The sequence below is a fragment of the Phyllobates terribilis genome, unplaced genomic scaffold, assembly GCF_046119375.1.
Source record: "Phyllobates terribilis strain yellow unplaced genomic scaffold, ASM4611937v1 Scaffold_3__8_contigs__length_932513732, whole genome shotgun sequence".
NCBI lineage: Eukaryota > Metazoa > Chordata > Amphibia > Anura > Dendrobatidae > Phyllobates > Phyllobates terribilis.
In genome coordinates, this window is record NW_027362763.1 from 96919267 (window position 1) to 96934961 (window position 15695).

The 15695-nt window shown below is 44.2% G+C and overlaps 1 protein-coding gene across 3 annotated transcripts in view; it reads right to left on the minus strand.

The window, feature by feature from the left end:
* ATAD2B (ATPase family AAA domain containing 2B) overlaps positions 1 to 15695 on the minus strand; it is a 170356-nt gene that overhangs the window by 71815 nt on the left and 82846 nt on the right. For 2 of the 3 annotated variants that reach the window (XM_073674057.1, XM_073674056.1), the window contains exons 20-23: positions 10812 to 10947; positions 9073 to 9269; positions 6034 to 6193; positions 3052 to 3174 (exon numbers count right to left, since the gene is read on the minus strand). In XM_073674057.1, coding sequence (XP_073530158.1) covers positions 3052 to 3174; positions 6034 to 6193; positions 9073 to 9269; positions 10812 to 10947 — 616 coding nt within the window. The remainder of the gene's footprint in view (positions 1 to 3051; positions 3175 to 6033; positions 6194 to 9072; positions 9270 to 10811; positions 10948 to 15695) is intronic. The other variant, XM_073674058.1, reaches the window with a different exon arrangement.

Sequence of the window (15695 nt, forward strand, 5' to 3'; positions counted from 1 at the left end):
TAGAGGATGTGTCAGCTCTCCTGTGTGGTGCAGTATATATAGGATCTGTCAGCTCCCCTGTGTGGTGTAGTATATAGGAGGATCTGTCCGCTCCCCTGTGTGGTGTAGTATATAGAGGATCTGTCAGCTCCCCTGTGTGGTGTAGTATATAGAGGATCTGTCAGCTCCCCTGTGTGGTGTAGTATATAGGAGGATCTGTCTGCTCCCCTGTGTGGTGTAGTATATAGAGGATCTGCCAGCTCTCCTGTGTGGTGTAGTATATAAAGGATCTGTAAGCTCTCCTGTGTGGTGTAGTATATAGAGGATGGGTCAGCTCTCCTGTGTGGTGTAGTATATAGGAGGATCTGTCGGCTCTCCTGTGTGGTGTAGTATATAGAGGATATGTCAGCTCTCCTGTGTGGTGTAGTATATAGGAGGATCTGTCAGCTCTCCTGTGTGGTGTAGTATATAAAGGATCTGTCCGCTCCCCTGTGTGGTGTAGTATATAGGAGGATCTGTCAGCTCTCCTGTGTGGTGTAGTATATAGAGGATCTGTCAGCTCTCCTGTGTGGTGTAGTATATAGAGGATCTGTCAGCTCTCCTGTGTGGTGTAGTATATAGAGGATCTGTCAGCTCTCCTGTGTGGTGTAGTATATAGAGGATCTGTCAGCTCTCCTGTGTGGTGTAGTATATACGAGGATCTGTCAGCTCTCCTGTGTGGTGTAGTATATAGAGGATCTGTCAGCTCTCCTGTGTGGTGTAGTATATAGAGGATCTGTCAGCTCTCCTGTGTGGTGTAGTATATAGAGGATATGTCAGCTCTCCTGTGTGGTGTAGTATATAGGAGGATCTGTCCGCTCCCCTGTGTGGTGTAGTATAGAGGAGGATCTGTCAGCTCTCCTGTGTGGTGTAGTATATAGGAGGATCTGTCAGCTCTCCTGTGTGGTGTAGTATATAGTATAGAGGATATGTCAGCTCTCCTGTGTGGTGTAGTATATAGAGGATCTGTCAGCTCTCCTGTGTGGTGTAGTATATAGAGGATCTGTCAGCTCTCCTGTGTGGTGTAGTATATAGAGGCTCTGTCAGCTCTCCTGTGTGGTGTAGTATATAGTATAGAGGATCTGTCAGCTCTCCTGTGTGGTGTAGTATATAGAGGCTCTGTCAGCTCTCCTGTGTGGTGTAGTATATAGAGGATATGTCAGCTCTCCTGTGTGGTGTAGTAGATAGAGGATCTGTCAGCTTTCCTGTGTGGTGTAGTATATAGAGGATCTGTCAGCTCTCCTGTGTGGTGTAGTATATAGAGGATCTGTCAGCTCTCCTGTGTGGTGTAGTATATAGAGGTTCTGTCAGCTCTCCTGTGTGGTGTAGTATATAGAGGATCTGTCAGCTCTCCTGTGTGGTGTAGTATATAGGAGGATCTGTCAGCTCTCCTGTGTGGTGTAGTATATAGAGGATCTGTCAGCTCTCCTGTGTGGTGTAGTATATACGAGGATCTGTCAGCTCTCCTGTGTGGTGTAGTATATAGGAGGATCTGTCAGCTCTCCTGTGTGGTGTAGTATATAGTATAGAGGATATGTCAGCTCTCCTGTGTGGTGTAGTATATAGAGGATCTGTCAGCTCTCCTGTGTGGTGTAGTATATAGAGGCTCTGTCAGCTCTCCTGTGTGGTGTAGTATATAGTATAGAGGATCTGTCAGCTCTCCTGTGTGGTGTAGTATATAGAGGCTCTGTCAGCTCTCCTGTGTGGTGTAGTATATAGCGGAGGATCTGTCAGCTCTCCTGTGTGGTGTAGTATATAGAGGATCTGTCAGCTCTCCTGTGTGGTATAGTATATAGGAGGATCTGTCAGCTCTCCTGTGTGGTGTAGTATATAGAGGATCTGTCAGCTTTCCTGTGTGGTGTAGTATATAGAGGATCTGTCAGCTCTCCTGTGTGGTGTAGTATATAGAGGATCTGTCAGCTCTCCTGTGTGGTGTAGTAAATAGAGGTTCTGTCAGCTCTCCTGTGTGGTGTAGTATATAGAGGATCTGTCAGCTCTCCTGTGTGGTGTAGTATATAGAGGAGGTGTCAGCTCTCCTGTGTGGTGTAGTATATAGAGGATCTGTCAGCTCTCCTGTGTGGTGTAGTATATAGAGGATCTGTCAGCTCTCCTGTGTGGTGTAGTATATAGAGGATCTGTCAGCTCTCCTGTGTGGTGTAGTATATAGGAGGATCTGTCAGCTCTCCTGTGTGGTGTAGTATATAGGAGGATCTGTCAGCTCTCCTGTGTGGTGTAGTATATAGGAGGATCTGTCAGCTCTCCTGTGTGGTGTAGTATATAGTATAGAGGATATGTCAGCTCTCCTGTGTGGTGTAGTATATAGAGGATCTGTCAGCTCTCCTGTGTGGTGTAGTATATAGAGGATCTGACAGCTCTCCTGTGTGGTGTAGTATATAGGAGGATCTGTCGGCTCTCCTGTGTGGTGTAGTATATAGGAGGATCTGTCAGCTCTCCTGTGTGGTGTAGTATATAGTATAGAGGATATGTCAGCTCTCCTGTGTGGTGTAGTATATAGGAGGATCTGTCAGCTCTCCTGTGTGGTGTAGTATATAGGAGGATCTGTCAGCTCTCCTGTGTGGTGTAGTATATAGTATAGAGGATATGTCAGCTCTCCTGTGTGGTGTAGTATATAGGAGGATCTGTCAGCTCTCCTGTGTGGTGTAGTATATAGGAGGATCTGTCAGCTCACTACAAAGTTCTTAAAATAATCTTTAATATTCTTACTTCATGAATATAAGAATTTCCCCCTAACACTTGTCAGGATAGCAGTCAGGTTCTCTGTAAGATCTCATCTGCAGGTGCCCGTGTTATAAAGGCATACTGGGAGTTATAGTTCAGATCAGGTGACTTAGTACTTTTTAAATTCTTTAACTGTAATAAATTGTATGTCACCCCCGAGGCGGTGATCCGTTTTGCATGTCGTCAGTACAATATCGGAGGTTAATCTCCGTTCACTCATCGTCCTTTGTTCACAGTTTTAATTGAAATCCCGGCGGGTGTGAATGAAGGCGAGGAGAGCGGATTACAACGTACCTCGCTTGGTTCGCGCCTCTTTAATCTCCTCGCACAGTTTGTTGAACTCCGGATCCAGTTCGGCGGCGATGATGGCGTGCGCCGTGTCCTTCAGAGTGCAGGCGCGGTGTCTGATAATTTTATCTGTACAGGAGACAACGGCAGAGGGACATTTCTCTATGAGTCAGACGGCGCCGCACCAAGAGCCTCTCGTGGCTCGTACGTTTGAGGGACATAAGACTCGGAGCGCCATTTCTGGTGTTACTACAACCGCACCATCGATGTGTCAATTAACAAGCGGGCACCTTTAAATAAATTTGGCACAATTTACCCCAACAAATGCAGTCGTAGAAAACCTAGACCTGAGCTTATTATCTCTTATCGACTCTCCCGATTGCCATTATTATTCTAACTTTTCGGTACTAGGGCCTCATTTATCATAAAGGCCTAAAAGGAGAACCAGCGCTGTTGCCCATAGTAACCAATCACAGAGCAGCTTTCATTTCAAAAACTGCTGTGTTAGACTGAAAGCTGCACTGTGATTGGTTGCTATGGGCAACAAAGCCGGTTCTCCCTCAAGGCCTTTATGATAAATGAGGCCCTCGTGCCCAAAAGTTAGAATAGTAATAAATGTAATAATAGATGGCAAACAAGAGAGTCTGGGTGACCACCATTTATTAACAAGTTGTCACAGAAAGCTGTATTGGCTATGCAGTAGACTGCCTCTCAATGGAGGAAGTTTTTTTTAGGAATGGGAACGGTTGAACATTAATTAGGTGCCGCTGCGCAGCCTTTACATGCCGGCTACTGCGTAACATCAAGCCCAAATAGGAGTCCGCTATAACACTATGCAAAGCCAGCCCCCTCCCGCATGATAACATTGAATTCACAAGTCATCAGGTCCATAACCTCTAAGATGGATGCAGTCACGTGATTTTTCCCATGTGACTGTCTTCCTGTGCATGCACAAATATAGGCTGCAGCATGTCTGCACAACGCGGTCATCACTGGGAAAGTGGTCACAAGGGTATGTTAAGTCACGTAAGGCCCTCATGCACACTATACTAATATCGGCCAAAGGCGCAGATATCGACAGTCTAATGTGTATGGGTGTCACGGGTGTGTCGCCACGAAGATCGTCACGATTACACAGCCTGACTTCTCGCAGCTGACTTTTTGGTGCTTTGTGTTTTTCGGCAGTGAGGGAGTTAATTCTCTCTCTCTCTGTGCTAGACGAGGTCCAGCCTCGCCCAGCTGCAATCAATGCTGCTGTAGTGAGACTCCTTCAAATGCCTGCTGGTCTGTTAGGGAAGTGTCGGTGAAAGCATTTCATGCAGACTAACAGAGCGGATCGTGGTATTTGGAGTTTCAGAGATAAGTGTATTCGGAGAGTTTTTTCCCTTCCTCGCTTTATCATTTATCTCCTTTCCCATTGGTGTTCCCTCTGTTGTAGTTGTGTAGTTTTTGTATGCAAGGTGGTTTTGGTTTTTCCCTTGTACTGTCTCGTTCGTCTAAGTACTGTGTGTGGGCATATTATTACTTGTCCCCTTTTGTTGTGATCGGGGTCCTTCTCAGGACTAGATTACTTAGGTGCAGGGATCCTCAGGAGGTAGGGGTTACGCTGGCGGCCTGGACCTCTGTACCTTTAACAGTACCTCCAGGTTGAGGGATTAGCCAGGGCCCCAGCTTAGGCCCCCTACCTCCAGTATACAGAGACAGCGTGACAATGGGGGCGCGAGCGAGCTGACCGTCGGGTGAGATATTTGCAGCATGTTCGATTTTGCAACTGCCCAATTGCTTTGTTCTCATTGAGATACGCCATCGACGAGGATGTCCGATGCTTTCTCATAAAATAAAAACAACATAGGAGGGCTCGGGCCAAGTGAGTGCTACGGTGTATGGGAGAGATGGCCGTGGGGCGAACGATCGGCAAATGTGTATGGGGGGAGCGGGCAAGCTGACCGTCAAGTGAGATATCGATTGGGCATGTTTGATTTTGGAACTGCCAGATCACTTGCTTTGTTCTCATGCAGATAAACCACCGATGAGGATGTCTGATGCTTTCTCAGAGAAAACTAACATGGAGGCGCTCGGGCCAAGGTGCATGTGCGAGATGGCCGTGGTGTGAACAATCGGCTGACAGCTTTCTATTGTGTATGGGGGGGCACAGGCGAGCTGATCGTCGGGTGAGATATCGATTGGGCATGTTCGATTTTGGAACTGTCCGATCGCTTTGTTCTCATGAAAATAAGCCACAGACAAGGATGTCCGATGCTATATCACAGAGAAAATTAAGATAGGAGTGTTTGGGCCAACTGAGTGCTGCGGTGTATGGGAGAGAAGGCCGTGGGGCGAACGATCGGCAGACAGCCATCTAATGTGTATGGGGGGCTATGGATACATTAAAACAAGGTGCACATTGGCAGAAAATGTTCTGATGGTGCAATTTATCGTTCCATAGGACGTCCTAAATCCGCATTTTGGAAGGTTTATTGCAACATGGCTGGCACGTATTTTGGACTCTATGGTAAAGGAGGCAGCACACTTCGTAAGTAGCAGGCGCCACATAAAACAATGAGGCGCCGAACTACAGGGAAATGTATGAAATAGGTTCTGTACGAGGGCAGAGAGGATTTGTGCCGCTCTTCTCAATTATGCTGCACATTGCAGTCTAGGACATAACGTTTATGGATCCCAAGGCAGCATTTTATCTCATGCACTCAGCATCTCAGAGAATCGATAATATAAAAAAATATATACAAAAAATATTAGAGTCAATGGAAAAAAAAAAATCAGGCTTTTTTTTAACAAACTATTTTTATCCAATGGCAAACATGGCAGCTGTCTTCTCTCTCTATTTTCCCAGTGACTGTCGGAGAGCAGAGTAATTATGAGCTGCTATTCGACACATCTCCCCTCTGGCAGAAAAAGGCTTAAAATAAATATAGCCTGGAGAGGGAGAAAAATAATTGCCGGAGCACTTTTCTGCCGGAGCGTCATTACCTCCCGGTTCTTTATCAGGATTGTACTCCAAGGCGTTGCTGCAGATCAGGTCCACGTCCGTCAGGAAGTCCCGCACGGTCATGTAGCGGTGCTTGTCGATTTTGGTCATTATGGTGGAGAGGTCCATGGGTTCTCTAATGACTTCAAGGTAATCGGAAACCTGTAAAATCACAAAAAAGCGGTGGCGGTCAGTAATGGCGCTGAATGCTGGCGGGGGGGGGGGGGGCGCGTTAAATCCTTTCAAAAGTCACCAACTCATGCAAAAGAAAAACCCCATGGACACAAGATTACGAGCAGATATTATGAGAGCGTCATAAAACGGCATGCTGCAAGGATTAAACGGAAATTATGAGAAGCGGATGAACTAATGCTATCCAATGAGCAGCCATTTTTTTTTTTTTTTTTTAATAAACAGGCATCAAGACAACACAAACCGTGCACAGGACCCCCCGACTGACTCCAAGGTATTGAAAGCCATCATAGATTACGGGGGACTGGAGATCATTTGGGACCGCAGGGTGAGATTACATCTATGTAAGGTATGTTTTCTTTTCTTTTTGTTGTACGAGACTATGTCCTAGAAGTTTAAAGCGGTATTCCCATCTCCCAATATGTAGTAGTTGTTTAATGATAGTAGCAAATACCTCCAATTAGAAATGTAGTATCGTTCTCCTGATTAGCTATGTCACTTACCTCATGTGCAGGGCATTGCAGTAGCTTAGGTATCCATGGTTAAAACCCACTAACAACTAATTGTGACCATCTGAGTGATCATAACCATGGATACCTGAGCTACTGCAACGCCCTTCACATGAGGTAAGCGACATAGCTCATCAGGAGAACTATACTACATTTCTTATTGGATGTATTTGCTAACTTTATTATTACACCTACTACGTATTGGGATAAGATCTTGGAGATGGGAATAACCCCAGTAATGTGGCATCAAAAACACAGGACCCTTGGGGCTCACCGAATCAGCAAGGAGCCTAAGATATAAATGAGTAACCCTGCAAAAAAAACAAAACTGTACTTTAAAAGTCTAATGGGGCTATAGATTTGGATGTGATAGTTAAGAGTCTGTCCTTCTAGAGTACCAAGCAGGTCAATGCTCTGCAGAAGAGATGAGCATTACCAAGGCTTGGTATTAAGGCAATCGCATATGATCGAGGGGGCTGGCTAAAATTGACAACATCCCCCCCAACCCAGTCATGACCAGGTAACCAAATAATTAGAATTGGTGCAAACCGTTTTGCAGGTCACTTATATGTCGCCGTCAGCATGAGGTCATAGTTGTGTCATGACGCACACATGACATCGTGACCGGCGGGCTAATCAAAATAAGAGTCAGGGATGAAGCGGTGATCTGACGTGGCTACTGGGAATCGATTCGCTCCAACTCTACTCGTCATTGGTCATTGAACAAACCCTTATAACATAAAAAAGGCTATTGCACGGATTTAGGGCTGCAGCAGTTTCACTGTAGGTAGCCAGGTGTTGGGCAATGAGCTGCATGAAAGGGCTATTTCCAGCTCGAAGATCCTACCCCAATATGTAGTAGGTGTAATAATAATAATATTAGAAATGTAGTATAGTTCTTTTAATTCTGTATGTCACTTACCCCATGTGCAGGGCATTGAGGTAGCTTAGCTATCCAATGTTTCGATAGGTGACAGTTGTTAGTGGTCATAACCATAGATACTTAAGCTACTGCAATGAGCGACATAGCTAATCAAAATAACTATAATACATTTCTAATTGGAGGTATTTGCTGATATTATTACCTACTACACACTGGGATAGGACCTTGGAGAGGAGAATACCCCTTTAAGTGAATGTGACCATGTTGCAGTTTCGTGCACAGCTGGGTAGTAGAGTGGCGCGGTGCAGGCGAAACCAAGGTCATGTTCACACAGTGTTTGGAGGCTAACAAATCTGACACTTTTTTTTTTTTTTTTTACTAGCCTTAGGAGGATCTGCAGCTCCTTCATTCTCTGGATGGGGAGGGGGTCCAGAGGACCAAACATGCCCGTGTCAATCAAGTATTACATATTACAGAAATGAGTCGGGGAGAGGACTTGGCACTGATGGAGCAGAGGACGGAGCACCTCGTTTTGTCATGCAAGCACGTGCTGCCGAATGTCTCCTCCTGGGTAATGTCCAAGTATTTTTCTTACTGCCCAATGCAGAAACGGAGATGTTTAACACATTAACCCCCAGCTGCACAGCAACGTGCTGGCGACAAGTTACCTATAATGGTCATTCACAGTGCAGAAACGTGGCTGACAATACCTTCCCCTGCCCGGCCTTGGAGTCAGCCAGGGATCCCAGGTTGCACGGACATGCACAGAAGCGGACTTTGTAGTCAATAAATATTTTCTTCTCCAATTTCACTGCTTTGATCGTACGACAACTGTAAAATTTTGTCTCAAAAATTTAGAATTTTGCTGAGGAACTGGGTAAAGCCTTAACTCACTTGTCTCATCTCTGGTAGCACATAATAAAAACACAAAAAGTGACATCTGAACAACCACAACATAATCCGCCTCTGGTCTCTCTCCCATCAAAAGTATATTGGAAAGTTGTCTTTAATAATGCTACATCCCTACTAGCTTCATATGTCGGAAATGTAGCTTCATCCTGTCACCCCTGGGGTGTTCAGGGGACGGCAGAGTTAGGTCGGCTTCAGAGGTCTGACAATTCACGGTCCCATTACGGACCATGATAGGCAACCCATGGCTGGTCTGGACCTTGTGGTCCATATACACACCGTGAATGTCAGGCGTATGAAACCGGCCCCCGTTTCCCCTGCAGGATCTCAGTGTGCAGATTAAGTCGGTTTTTTTAATATCTAAAATTTGTGTTTTCATTATTGCAAGAAAAAAAAAACACAAAAACCAGAGAATTTGACCAAATACGTAACAAAGCTCAGATTAATAGGAGATTGTCCGGTCACTGGCTCAAGACGGTGACCGCATCAAACGAGTTAAGACTAATGATACAATCCGCTTCATTGTTTGTGCATTACTGAAACAAGACCTCTTCAATATCCACCGGTTTGCTGAAGATGTTAAACTGCTTATTGGTGGCCAGTCGCTTGGTGACATCTCTGAGGAAGAGTCTTAATTCCCTCAAAGTGTTTTCCTCATTGTCTTCCATCTTTTGCTTCTCCACCTCGGAAAGCTGGCGTGGCGGTGGTGATGGGGCGGTGGGTAGGACCTCTAAAGATTGCATTACTGTGAAAAAAAAGAAGCCATATTGGACATTAATGCCAGATTGACATGTTGCAAAATTGTAAACTGTGCCAAACTGCATGAATTAGTAGCACCGGTGAGAATATTAGCAGTGTCCCAGTGTTCAGAGTAAAGGTTCGTGTTATTATCGGTGCAATCAATGGATAATCTCAACGCCCCTGTTCAATGGTATCTACTTCCTGGCGAAGCAATAAGATCCCAAGCCACTAGGCCTGAGCCAGGCACTGGCTGGGATAGAGACAAGTTAGGCTTGAGCCAGGTGGCATAGCACGCCAAGCAGGAGCCGGGAAGGATGAAGGGGAAAAGCAAGCCAAGCAGGAGCCGGGAAGGATGGAGGGGAAAAGCACGCCAAGCAGGAGCCAGGAAGGATGGAGGGGAAAAGCACGCCAAGCAGGAGCCGGGAAGGATGGAGGGGAAAAGCACGCCAAGCAGGAGCCAGGAAGGATGGAGGGGAAAAGCACGCCAAGCAGGAGCCGGGAAGGATGGAGGGGAAAAGCACGCCAAGCAGGAGCCGGGAAGGATGGAGGGGAAAAGCACGCCAAGCAGGAGCCGGGAAGGATGGAGGGGAAAAGCACGCCAAGCGGGAGCCGGGAAGGATGGAGGGGAAAAGCACGCCAAGCGGGAGCCGGGAAGGATGGAGGGGAAAAGCACGCCAAGCAGGAGCTGGGAAGGATGAGAGGGAGCACGCCAAGCAGAAGCCGGGAAGGATGAGAGGTAGCATGCCAAGCAGGAGCCGGGAAGGATGAGAGGGAGCATGCCAAGCAGGAGCCGGGAAGGATGAGAGGGAGCATGCCAAGCAGGAGCCGGGAAGGATGAGAGGGAGCACGCCAAGCAGGAGCCTGGAAGGAGGGGGGGGGGTGGGAGAGAACAGGGCACACTAAGCTTGAACTGGGAAGGATGAGGGGGATAAGCACACTAAACGTATGCTGGGAAAACTGGAGGGCGGGAGAGAAGCGCACTAAGCTTAAGCAGGGAAGTATAAGGAGAGCAGGGGGGGGGGGGGTAGCACACTAAGCTTGAGTCAGAGAGTGATGGGTGGGGGAGCAGAGAGCATGCCAAGGTTGAGCTGGAGAAGTGCATGTTAGATTTGAGCTAGTAAGGAGCACTATAAGGTTTGAGCCAGGTGAATAAGTCTGCTAGGCTTGAACCAAGTAAGGGGTGACTGACTTGTCCATCTAGGCCTGATTTAGGTGACCATGCAAGTAGTTTTTTTTCCTCATTATGGAGAGGCAAGGTATCTCTCCTGAGACCTAGATTGTAGGGAACTAGCATAATGCATGTCCAATCCTTCTATTCCAGATACCATTTATCAAGACTCAGAAGCCCCATCCAACAACAGCTAAGACAGTTGGCTAGTATCGCCAAAATTATTGACTTTTTGTCCAAGCCCCCCGCACATACACTGAGTGACTTTCAGTAACTGCAGCTGCCATATTATGTTAGACTCCTGACTAAGAAACATGGGACTGGGGTCGGGAAACACCGCAGCAACACATTTGGAAAAATCTTTCCTTTGACACTTACCAGTCTTTTTCCTTTTTGGAGGGGGCATAGCAGCCTGATTAAGAATTAAATCTTGGAAAAATTTCCACCGGTCGTCTTCACTGGGTCTGGAAATGTTAAAAACCTCTTCATACTGAGCCCTGAATATACACTTCACCTGCAGGAAGAGAAAAAAACAAAACTGATGAAAAAAGAACAAAACTAAAAGTTCTGGAGTTGTTTTAACTTTGTGGCGTTCAGACAAAGACCCGGATTCTGGAGGAATATTGTGTATGATGGTGAGAAGCCATAAACATCGGTAAACAAGGAGAGCGACGGAACAACTTCATTCACTTAAGTGTTTTACCGGGGCACAAAAGATGAATATAAAGCCATTATGAGCTCATTGTGTTTGGCTTCATAGCTACATTTTAGCAGCAAAAACAAATCAAGAGATCAGAAAACACGACTTGTTCCAAAGTATTGAAATGAACGGAGAACGTGCGACACAATCCTGGAATGCACAAACAACTGGCTTTAAATGGAAAAGGATTGTATTAAAATAATAATAAAAAATGCAAAACACTAATTTCAAAGTTGAGTGTTGGACGTGGTAGCGATACACTTGGATTATACCTCAATTACAGAGTGTACGTAAATAATCCCGCAATGGAAAAGATGAGGCAGTCCAGCTGTATCATTGTGGCACTGTGACTGGAGGTGTGCAGACCTCCAGAGTGGTCAGTCTCCTGCCAGAGACTTAGAGCGGACACATTATTCTGTTCGAGTAAGTCCGGACTGTCACATATTTGCATGGACTATTTATTTTGTTTTTCTTACGCCGAGGCGCTGCTTTTTATGTTTGTTTTGTGGCAGGTTTAAGGACCTTGGGTTTTTGTGTTTACGTTTTTTGCTCCCCTTGTTCCAAGAGCCATAGCCTTTTTATTTTTCGGTCAATATGGCCCTGTGAGGGCTTATTTTTTGCGGGACGAGTTGTACTTTTAAACGAACCACAGTCCAGTGATGGACTGGTTTTACCATATTGTGTACTGTAAAACAGGAAAAAAATTCCAAGTGCGGTGAAATTGCAAAAAAAAAAAAAAAAATGCAATTCCACAATTTTTTTTTTCTTTTTACCACGTTCACTGAATGCTAAAACTGACCTGCCATTATTATTCTCCAGGTCATTACGAGTTCGTAGACACCAAACATGTATAGGTTATTTTTTATTTAAGTGGTGAAAAAAAATCCAAAGTTTTCTATAAAAAAAAAAAAATAAAAAAAAAAAAAAATGGCGGCATTTTCTGGGACCCGTAGCGTCTCTATTTTTCGTGATCTGGGGCAGGGTGAGGGCTTATTTTTTGCGTGCCGAGCTGACGTTTTTATTGATACCATTTTGGGATAAATCAGATGTTTTGATCGCCCGTTATTGCATTTTAGGGTAATATTGCGACGACCAAAAAAACGTAATTCTGGCGTTTAGAATTTTTTGCTCGCTACGCCGTTTACCGATCGGATTAATTCTTTTTTTTATATTGTTGGATCGGGCGATTCTGAATGCGGCGATACCAAATATGTGTATGTGGGAATTTTTTTTTATTATTTTATTTTGAATGGGGCGAAAGGGGGGTGATTTAACCCCTTTACCCCCGAGGGTGGTTTGCAAGTTAATGACCAGGCCAATTTTTACAATTCTGACCACTGTCACTTTATGAGGTAATTACTCTGGAACGCTTCCACGGATCCCCCTGATTCTGAGATGTTTTTTTCGTGACATATTGTACTTCATGATTGTGGTAAAATTTCTTCGATATCATTTGCGTTTGTGTAAAAAACGGAAATTTGGCGAAAATTTTGAAAATTCTGCAATTTTCAAAATTTGAATTTTTATGCCCTTAAATCAGAGAGATATGTCACACAAAATAGTTAATAAATAACATTTCCCACATGTCTACTTTACATCAGCACAATTTTGGAACTAAAATTATTTTTTATTAGGGAGCTATAAGGGTTAAAAGTTTACCAGCGATTTCTCATTTTTCCAACAAAATTTACAAAACCATTTTTTTTTAGGGACCACATCACATTTGAAGTCATTTTGAGGGGTCTTTATGACAGAAAATACCCAAACGTGACACCATTCTAAAAAGTGCACCCCTCAAGGTACTCAAAAACACATTCAAGAACTTTATTAACCCTTCAGGTGTTTCACAGGAATTTTTGTAATGTGGAAGAAAAAAATGAACATTTAACTTTTTTCACAAAAAATGTTACTTAAGACCCAATTTTTTTCGCAAGGGTAACAGGAAAAAATGGACCCCAAAATTTATTGTGCAATTTCCCCTGAGCACGCAGATACCCCATATGTGGGGAAAAACCACTGTTTGGGCGCATGGCAGGGTTCGGAAGGGAAGGAGCGCCATTTGACTTTTTGATTGTAAAATTTGCTTGAATAATTAGCAGACGCCATGTTGCATTTGGGGAGCCCCTGATGTGCCTAAACAGTGGAAACCACCCACAAGTGACACTATTTTGGAAACTAGACCCCTTAGGGAACTTATCTAAATGTGTGGTGAGCACCTTGCACCCCCAGGTTCTTCACAGAAGTTTAGAACATTGAGCCCTCAATGAGGCGACAGAGTAATAACATTTTCACATTTTTGCAACAAAAATGTTATTCAGCCCCCAATTTTGCATTTTCATGAGGGTAACAGGAGAAATTGCACCATGCAATTTGTTGCGCAATACCTCCTGAGCACGCCGATACCCCATATGTGTGGGAAAACCACTGTTTGGGAGCACGGCAGGGCTCAGAAGAGAAGGAGCTCCATTTGACTTTTTGAATGTAAAATTTGCTTCAATAATTAGAGGATGTGCCCCTGATGTGCCTAAATAGTAGAAACCCCCCACAAGTGACACCATTTTGGAAACTAGACCCCTCAGGGAACTTATTTAGATGGGGGTTCAGGGTGCTCACCACACACGTGATTTACAGAAGTTTATAACATGGAGCCATGAAAATAAAAAAATAAAAATCAAACTTTTTCCACAAAAATGATGTTTTAGCCCCAATTTTTTTTTTTCACAAGGGTAAGAGGAGAAAATGGACCCTAAAAACTGTTATGCAATTTCTCCTGAGTACGCCAATACCCCATATGTGGGGAAAATACAGTGTTTGGGCACACGGCAGAGTTCAGAAGGGAAGGAGCACTGTGACTTTTTGAACGCAAAATTGGCAGGAGTTGAGAGCGGACGCCATGTCGCGTTTGGAGAGCCCCTGATGTGCCTAAACAGTGGAAACCCCCCACAAGTGACCCCATTTTGGAAACTACACCACTCAAGGATTTTATCAAGGGGTATAGTGAACATTTTGAACCCAGAGGTTTGACACAGAATTTGATAACATTAGGTCATCATATTGAATAAGTTATTAGTCTTGAGCGCAAGTGCTCGCTACTTGAGTTTGCATCGGGTACTCAGGTATGCACCATGTATCACGGGTGCTTGAGTGAAATACTCGAGTCCCTGCCCCGCATGTTTCACGGTTATTAGACACCCAAAAAAAAACGTGCGGGGATCGCTCGTGCATGGCAGGCAATCCCCGCAAGGTTTTTTTGGCCAAGAAGCATATGGGGCGAAGACTAGAGCATGTCACTCGAGCACCCGCGATACTCAATGCATACCAGAGCACCCGATGCAAACTCAAGTAGCTAGCACTTGCGCTCAACACTAGTCGCCATATCGTCATCTTTTTTTTTTTTTTTTTTTTTTTTTTTTTACTTTTGAAAAAAAATCCCAACCCCAAAGTTTATTTTTAACGCCGTTCCTTGTGCAGTATAAGTGATTAGATGACTTTATTATTCGGGTTGGTGCGATTACAGAGATACCAGATTTATATCGGGTTTTTATGACTGACAGCTGTCACACACTAAAAGACGCATTTTTTTGTAAAAATCTAGTTTTTGCATCGCCATATTTTGAGAGCTATAATTTTTCCATATTTTGGCCGACAGTCATTTGACAGCTTTTTTTTTGCGGCATGAGTTGACATTTTTATTGGTACCATTTTCAGGCACATTTTTTGATCGCTTTCTATTGCGATTTTTGGGAGGCAGAATAAACAAAAACCAACAATTCCGAGAGCTATAACTTTTTTATTTTTCAGCTGATGGAGCTGTATGGCAGCTTGTTTTTTGCGGGACGAGATGACGTTTTCAGCGGTACCATTTTTATTTATATGCGTCTTGTTGATCGCGTGTTATTCCATGTTATGTTTGGCGGTATGATGATAAAGCATTGTTTTTTGCTTCGTTTTTTTTTTTTTTTTTTACCGTGTTCACTAGGGGGGTTAACTAGTGGGACAGTTTTATAGGTCAAGTCGTTCCAGACGCGGCAACACCAAATATGTGTACTTTTATTGGTTCATTTTTTTTTTCAGAATATTTATTGATGGGTACATTATATTTTTATTTTTGGTGGATTTATTTTTTAATATTTGTACAATTTTTTTTTTTTTTTTTAATTTTCTAAACACTTTTTGTACTTTTATTCTTTGTCCCACTATGGTATTTTCACTTTTTTTATTCTGATCGCCTGTATAGCATAGGGATGGAGAACCATCTGTCAGCTGTTAGAATCAGCTGACATGTGCCCGGTTCAGTGCGGGCTCAGCGCCGAAGCCCTCACTGAACCGGGGGTGATGGCCTGGGGCGTACTAATACGCCCCAGGCGTTAAAGGGATTAATAAACCTTCCTGCATGATTTAAGAACTTGCTACTGGTGAATAAGTCAAGCGCTACCAAGTGAGTGAAATCTTTACAATATAATGTATTATTTATTTCTAAAAGGTGCTAATGACATGAAATTCTCACCAGATGTCAGTAACAACCCATCCAAATTACACAGGCAAAGAAATCACACCATAGA